This window comes from Arachis ipaensis, chromosome B3 (assembly GCF_059453495.1).
Source record: "Arachis ipaensis isolate K30076 ecotype BB chromosome B3, ASM5945349v1, whole genome shotgun sequence".
NCBI classification, from domain to species: Eukaryota; Viridiplantae; Streptophyta; class Magnoliopsida; order Fabales; family Fabaceae; genus Arachis; species Arachis ipaensis.
Window position 1 is genome coordinate 22,315,788 of NC_142438.1, and position 8,137 is coordinate 22,323,924.

The 8,137-nt window shown below is 36.6% G+C and overlaps 1 protein-coding gene across 1 annotated transcript; it reads right to left on the minus strand.

Annotated features, from left to right (window-relative positions):
- Window positions 1-455: 455 nt before the first annotated feature.
- Window positions 456-3,058, minus strand: LOC107629861 (riboflavin synthase). The gene is made up of 3 exons (XM_016332797.3): window positions 2,268-3,058; window positions 1,455-1,722; window positions 456-781 (listed from the first exon to the last, which is right to left on the minus strand). The coding sequence occupies exons 1-2, from the start codon at window positions 2,874-2,876 to the stop codon at window positions 1,471-1,473; spliced, it is 861 nt and encodes a 286-aa protein (XP_016188283.2). The 5' UTR covers window positions 2,877-3,058; the 3' UTR covers window positions 456-781; window positions 1,455-1,470.
- Window positions 3,059-8,137: the final 5,079 nt, after the last annotated feature.

Sequence of the window (8,137 nt, forward strand, 5' to 3'; positions counted from 1 at the left end):
GTGACCCAAATGCAGAAATAAAATTGGCTTTAGGATTAGGGCCCATTGCATATTGGACTAACATGATAAGCCCCACTAATATTAGTCCTTGTCCTGTCGAGCTAAAAATACCGTGGATAACCACAAAAAAAAAAGAAACACCCAAAACTTGGGTTGATCAGCTCACTCGTCCGCTTAAGCAAGTGTCGGGTGATTCGAATCCCGCCTTGTGCATACAGTAACTCATTGGCCAGCAACAGACCCTTAAATGGAGCTCAGATTCGCGACGGATTAGTCTTTGACCTGTCGGGTTGGGGGATACCGTGAAAAAAAAATAACACCCAAAACTCAATAACTCATGAGACCCAATTATTTCTGTACTGCCGTAAGCCCGTATCCTAATGACCTAATCCCACAATAACTACAAAAGTTGTACCACACCCAAGCCATGAAAACCAGAAAATCATACAAGACCGTCGTCATAAGTCATAACTCTTAAAATTGAAGTTTAATCATGAAGAATTTTTATCTCTCTCAGCATCTCAATCAATAAATAATGCAAATTATACAGTTGAATCTGAAAAAAATTTCCAGAGTAAAATATGAGATAATCAACCAAGAACCTAATGATACTATGAGCAGAGACAACAGTAAACTTGACCGCAAGTGTGTCCCATGGCTCAGAAATCTGAGCGGCAACAAATTACTATTACCCCAGCAGAATCAGTAGGATATACAAACTTGATGGTCGCATGTGCCCTCCACATTGTTTTTGGCAAGGCAATTATGTAGCGCAGCAGTGCTGGTCAAATTTTAGAAATTAGTCACAAAGATGAAAAGAAAACCACAATCAATTATCATATATCATAATCGTGTATCAATTCAGTTCAGCGCGAGATCTTTTACTGCCTTTGGACCATAGACTATAGTCTATAGAAATACGTCATAAGCTCCCCGATAATTCATGTCTAGCATTGCACACGGACTCTACGAAAAATAACAGAAATAGCATACAACATTATTTCCAGTTTGATACTTATTTATGCATCGATGCATCCCTGACTTTGCCAGAACAACTGAATGAAAATATTCAGCATTCAACAACAAACAAGATAATTTCATTTCCTTCCAGCACAACAGCGCAAACAATCACACTAAGAACTAAAGAAAACACATCGTTTCACTAAAAGAAATTTTTAGATACCCTCCCTTGTTCTTTAGCATTAAAAGTGTACCAACATCAATAGCAATTAGGAAATAGAAAGTAATACGAATGACTTACAAAGCTGAATTGGTAGTGCAAAAATACTCCTTTTGTCTTTAGAGTATTATAGAAAGGGGAATTTTTTTTTTTTCCAAGCATACTCTGAGGGTCTAACATTTTTTCCACCAACGCATCCAAATTTCTTAGCTATTATTCATTATGGAAAAACAAGACACTCAAGCACAAAGCAGAGCGGCATTAGCATTGTTACCTTTTCAGGAGTTGCATCAAGAGCTCCAAATGCTAATGTATCCACTGAGTAGCCTCTCCACTTGCTTCCCAAGAATGTCAGCCTCCAGGTTCACCTTCTGGCCAACTTCCTTCAATGGAATAACCACCTTCTGCTGCGTGTACGCCACAAGCATGAAATTGAACCATCCTTCTCCATCATTTACATCCACCACCGTCAAACTCGTCCCGTCCACTGCAATAAATCCTTTTGGCACCACATACTTCAGCAACTCCTTCTCAGCCTTTACCTACTATCAGTACCAGTATATATTTTTTAAAATCATCCCATCACTCTCGCTACCATGTTTATATATGTGAAATTGGATAAAACTGCAAACCATTACCAACACAACACCAACACAACGAAGAAGCAAAACTACTCAATAATTCGTTAATATAACACATGAAAATTTTAAACACTGATAATTGCCATTTTTACTTCTACACATGATGATGAGCACTATGGTTAATAATGCATTCCTAACTATTCGAGTAAGGTTTCTTTGTGCCACAAAACACTTCTCGTAAAAAATATACAGATAGAACGGAATGCATCTTCAATATCTCAATATTTGGAGTATGAGACAGAATTCTTGCCAACAGAAAGTCAAGCCATATAAACGGTAGATTCATGCTCCTTGAGTACATTTAACCCATACTAGATTACAATCACAGGTTCTTTATTTTTATAGAATATTTCAACACTATAAATTGAAGTGAATAATTATGATTACATGCTTTCAATATAGTATTGATTGTCCACGGTGGCATAACTGCCTAACTAACTTTTTACCTTGATCCAAAGCGAATCACCTTCAGGAACCTTCGAGAATATGATACCCGTGCCATCCACGTGACCTTGGACGAAGTGCCCGCCCATGCGGCTCGTAGGGGTCAACGCCCGCTCCAGGTTGACCAGCGACCCGCTCTGCAGCTCCTCCAGAGAGGTCTTCCTCAGAGTCTCCGGTGACAAGCCAACGGTGAACGTATTGGCGTCGAACTCCATTACGGTGAGGCAGGTTCCGTTAACGGCGATGCTGTCGCCGAGGTTAACGCCCTCAAGAACGGTCTTGGCCGCAATTACCATGTCGAAGCCACCGTGTGGGGCCTTGCCGAGTTGCTTGACGGTTCCCAATTCTTCAACGATGCCGGTGAAGAGGCATCGAGTTTGAGGTGCGGTGGCATTGGTGCGGCGGAGGGGGAGGGTGGATCTGAGTTTATTGGGGAGGAACGTGAGGCGGAGTGGGGAGGGTTTTAAGATTGGATTGAACGCGAGGCGGCGATGGTGATGGGCTTTGGAAAGGAGGAGAGAGGTGTATGTTGATGCTGTGATTTTGGGGGTTGTGGATGTGGAGACAATAGAAGATGGAACTACTGCTGCTGCCGCCATTTGCGTTGCCATGTTCTGTTGGCTCAAGTGTACTGCTTTATTTGTTTGGTTCTTTATTTCCTACTGGAGGCCAAGGGAAAACAAACAGCAAGAACACCGCACTTTGGGAAACTACCTCAGAATAATAAGTTCGCAAAGGAGGGAAAAAATCATTTACTATTAAAAGTAAAAATTTAACCTTTTTTTTTTGTCTAAAGTACCCTTCAACCCGTCAAGGATTCATTCATTGCAGACCTAAATTTTATTTAAAAATTTATCCTTGCATGCACAAAATAAAATTTGAACCCACAACACTTTTAAATAGACGAATGAATTGATCATCTGATCAACTCAAATTAATTAATAAGAATTTAATTTTAATACACGAAAAAACACTTATATAAATATATTTAATTATGTAATATTATATTAATAAAAATAATTATCTAATATATTATTTATGTAAATGATCATTAAAAAAAATAAATATAATTAAATAATTATATAAAATATTTTATATTATCAATATATTAAAATTAAATTATTGATATAGAGTATTTAAAATTAAAAATTTGTTTTATATTAAAAGTGGTAGAAAAAGAATAATGTAGATTCTGATGTCACGGGAGTGAATCTCTAATATTTAGAAAGATTGAAATAACACAGAAACCTATCTCATAAAACACTAAATAACAGATTGAGAAAAATGTTATTAAAAAAGTTCAATCTATGTGTTATTTTATAGTAATCTCTTTTTCTCCACTTGAGAAATTTTCATGGATCTAGTTTGTTTCATTTTCTAATTAGCGTGATTCTATGAAAAAAGCAAGCTAAGAGCATAATAAGAGAAAAATTTAGAACATAGTCATGGCAAAATATTTCACAATATATATTATCACACGCTAAGTTGCCTTAAGCATTATAAGAGGTCTTCTTTTACAGAGGAGTTTAGAGATAAGAAAATCAACCAAAAATCTATAAATAAAAATAACAAAAGACATGTATTTGATCAACCTTAGAACCTAGATACATAACAAATAAGAGTAAGCCTTATCTAACTTTATTAAAGGTAGATGAGAACAAATATCACATACATTTATCTTTTCACAACATATTTTAATATTTTATTATACAGTACTATCAGTAGAAGCGGTAAATTTCTTTTACCGTCCATAGATGGATTCATACTCCTAATAGAAAGAAGTATCATAGAACCTAAGATCATCTACACAAGAGAAATGTTGTAGCCTATCTAGTTGCTCTAATCCTTCTTTATCATCGTTGATGTCTATATCAACGTAGGCATCAACGTGAGTAGAATTTAGAGGAACAACATAAAGTCGTCTAGAGTCTTCATCTTGGATTTCATATGAATTTGGTGCCAATGGTCCTTCCTACGGTTCTGAATCTTGGGAAATGCAAAAAGAATATTCACCAAATCTATTAGTGATTCTAGATGTCATAAATTACTCTAAAATCGATACAATGTCATTGGTGGAGTCGATGAGGAAGAAGCCAATGTTTGTGAAGAGATTGACAGTCCTTCAATAACATCAAATTCAAAGTAAACACTGGGTTGATCTTGACGCATTAGATATTTGGCGAGATCATTCAGAGCAGCCTTTTCATCAGTAGGTCACATATAGAATAGCCTACAATTTTGATATTATTTTTTGTACAAAGGTGATCTTCTTGTGGTTTATAATGAAATTGCTGCTTTAACGCGAAAGAATTTGTCTATTTCTGGATGTCGCATTTCAAATCTTATGGCAATTAATCATGTCGTAAATTTTCACCTTACACATAGTAAGGAGTGTGAACATTGTGTGTATTTGGATTAGATAGGAGTTTTTTTAGGCTTTATCACACAATAGCCTGTAGATTAAATAAATAGTCAAGACAATAGCACAGGTGAACTCAATTTAGAGCATCAAAATGTACCGCATTATTTCTCCAGTAATTGGTCCTCAAATGATAGAAATAGTGCAATAAATAATATTCATGCAAAATTATTTTGGATTTTGTGACAAGAAGTAATTTATGAAACTAGTAGAATAAGCATGTTCTTGCAAGGACAAAGACTTTTAGTGTGGTTTTAGGATAGATAAATCCTGCTATTAACTTCTGTTTGTTTTGTTTATTTGTTTGTAGTTTAGAAAAAGAACTTGGTAAATGAAAAATAAACTCATAATGAGAATGTAAAATGATTTTTTTGAGAGATCTTTAGTTGGTTTGGAGAGAAATATCAGCTAAGATGTTTCTAATTCCCTTTGATATATTTTATGGTGAATTTATAGCGAGAGAATCAATCTTTTTATAGCATGAAATGTGCATCTAGTAGATCTTCTTTGTGGCATCAAGCATTAATGGAAAAGAAATATTATCCATTTCAATAATGAAGTGATAAGAGTTGAGATGAAAATTGAATTTCTTAATGCCTTTTTTAATAGCAAGAATCTCTTTGTACATGGTATGATAATACTTTTTATATTTTTTGAATTGTCTACTTGCATGTGTACCATAATGGAATAGCTCCCCAAAAATTGTCACTTGCACCTGTAGGTAGGATTTTGTGTCCAAAGTTTGGAATCTTCAATGGAAAAAATTTTGTGCAAACTTCTTTAGATACGAGTTAAACTTTAAAATGGTTTTCAGATTAGTTGTGTGCACAAAAATTATTGAATTATTTTAATATTTTTACATGATTTTTTTGTATTTGAAGTTGATGACATACTTTCAATATTTGAGAATTAACTTTAAATGTGATGGCTTAGTTTCTTCTAAAATAGATAGCTTGGTAGCTAGGCGTTTAATGGTTGATGCATTGGTAGTTGATATGGTGTGGTTGGCGACTTTGGATGTGTTCAACTCTAAAATTAGAGTCACCCTAAGCATATGAAAATACATCACTCTACAATATACTTAATCATGTTTTAGAGCTACATTTTATGTACTTCTATATTTTATATAATGACGGACCTAAAAAATTTCGATTGTAAAGACAAATTATATATATTATGACAATAAAAGAATTTTTGTAACAATTTAATATAATGAGATCAAATTTAATAATATGAGACAAATAAATGTCATTATTATGTATTATTTAAAAAAAATTTAATTTTAATAGAAAAAATATTTTCATAAATATTTTTTGAACTTGAAAGCATGTCCTCTTGGTTTTAATATGTTGCTTGCTATAATAAAAGGTGTCAATTTGGTTTTAGGATAAATTTTAAATTTGTATTCTGAAATCTTAATTCTTCATTAAACTCGTCTTTTAAAAAGATTTCAATTGGCCTTAAATTACAATAGTCCTTAAATTGGAGAGTTATGGTTCGATAATTTATGAAGTACTTCTAAATTATTTAAAGACCCAAACCACTTATTGGACGACATCGATCGCCTTTAGACAATTATTAAGACTGCGTTTGGTTATTGTGAGGTATCAGGCCAGAGTTGAAGATAAGATGAAGAACAGAGAGAAGGCAGAGAGAAAGAGAAGAAAGCTAATCTGAGATATTTTGTGAAGTGGAGAAAATGAATTTTTCCTAGCCTTCTTTTACAGTTGTCATTGATACATATAGTTAGAGATGTAAATGTCTTAGCTAACTAACAGAGTAACTAACTGCTTCTAGAGACTTCTTGTAAGTTCTATTTGTAACTAACTTCCTAGCTGTCACTCAATTGCAGCTTGCCTTGGCTTTACTGCTAACATCAACCCTACTACTTTGTTCCTTAGGATTTTCATTGAAGGTGATGCTCTTGTTAGAATTGTTGTTGACTGGCACTCGTTGTGTAACTCTGAGTTTGGATCTGAATTTGAGGAAGTTAAGACTGGAGGTGGGTTTGGTGAAGCTATCAGCTATTTGGTCTTGAGAGGAGATGTGCAGTATGTTGACCTTCTTTTGTGCTACATGATCTCTTACAAAATATAGGTCAAGTTTAAAATGTTTGCTCTTGCTATGCAAAACTGGGTTTGCAGCCATTAGGACTGCACTTTGGCTGTCACAGTAGAGATTTGGTGTGGTGGAGCATGAGATTTTCATTTCACTCATCAAGTTTTAGATCCAGAGGATTTCAGTCAAGCCTGCAGCTAGCCCTCGATACTCTGCCTCTGTGGAGCTTCTTGAGACTGCATTTTTGCTTTCTGCTTGACCATGAGACCAGGTTTGGACCTAGGAAGACACAGAATCCACTGGTAGATTTTCTGTCATCAATGTCACTGTCCCAATCTGAATCACTGAAACCATAGATTTGACATTCATTAGTTCTTTGAAGCATTAGGCCATAGTCTATTGTTCCTGCCAGGTATCGTAGGATACGCTTAACTGCTTTCCAGTGGCTTTTCAAAGGGGTGTGCATAAACTGAGAGACTTTGTTCACGGCAAAGGTGATTTCGGGTCTGGTGATTGTGGCATATTGGAGGCCATCAACTATGGATCTGTACAGCGCTAGGTTGTGGTGGACATCCTCACCATGAGCTGATAGCTTGAGATTGGAGACCATGGGTGTTGGTACGGCTTTGGCGTCGCGCATTCCCGCTTTGGTAAGGAGGTCCTTAATGTACTTGGTTTGGCATATAAGTATGTCACTGTCATTGAATTTCATAGCTTCAATGCCCAAGAAGTAGCTCATTTTCCCTAAATCCTTGAGTGCAAACACCGCATTCAGCTGCACAATTAGGTCATAGATTTCAACTTGGGATGACCCAGTAACCAGAATATCGTCCACATACACCAAAACATAGATGACAGAGGAGTGCGAGAATCTGGTGAGGAGTGAGGTATCCGATTTGGTGTTGGTGAAGCCAAGTCGATTTAGGGTTTCCTTCAGCTTGATGAACCACGCACGGGGGGCTTACTTCAAGCCATATAGGGATTTCTGGAGCTTGCAGACATGATGGGGTTGAGCAAGAGAGATGAATCCTTCAGGTTGAGACATGAAAACGGTCTCCTGTAAGTCGCCATTTAGGAACGCATTGTTGAAGTCGAAGTGCCGAATGGGCCACCCCTTGGAGAGTGCTAGGCTGAGCATGACCCAGACTGTGGGCGGACGGATGACGGGGCTGAACACTTGGTCATAGTTAACCTCTTCTCGCTGGTGGAAGCCCTTTGCAACGAGCCGGGCCTTGTATTTCTGAATGGTGCCATCTGGGTGCTTCTTGATCCAGAACACCCACTTGGAGCCAATCACTGGTGCAGTGTGTGGTGGGGGTTGGGGAACGAGTTGCCAGGTGCTATTGTGCATCAGAGCGCTATACTCCTCTTGCATAGCTTGCTTCCAATGGGGAG

Coding starts and splice junctions, on each gene's coding strand:
- LOC107629861 (XM_016332797.3), bottom strand. CDS start 2,876: ATGGCAACGCAAATGGCGGCAGCAGCAGTAGTTCCATCTTCTATTGTC. Junction 1,723..2,267: donor GTGATTCGCTTTGGATCAAG/GTAAAAAGTTAG, acceptor TACTGATAGTAG/GTAAAGGCTGAGAAGGAGTT.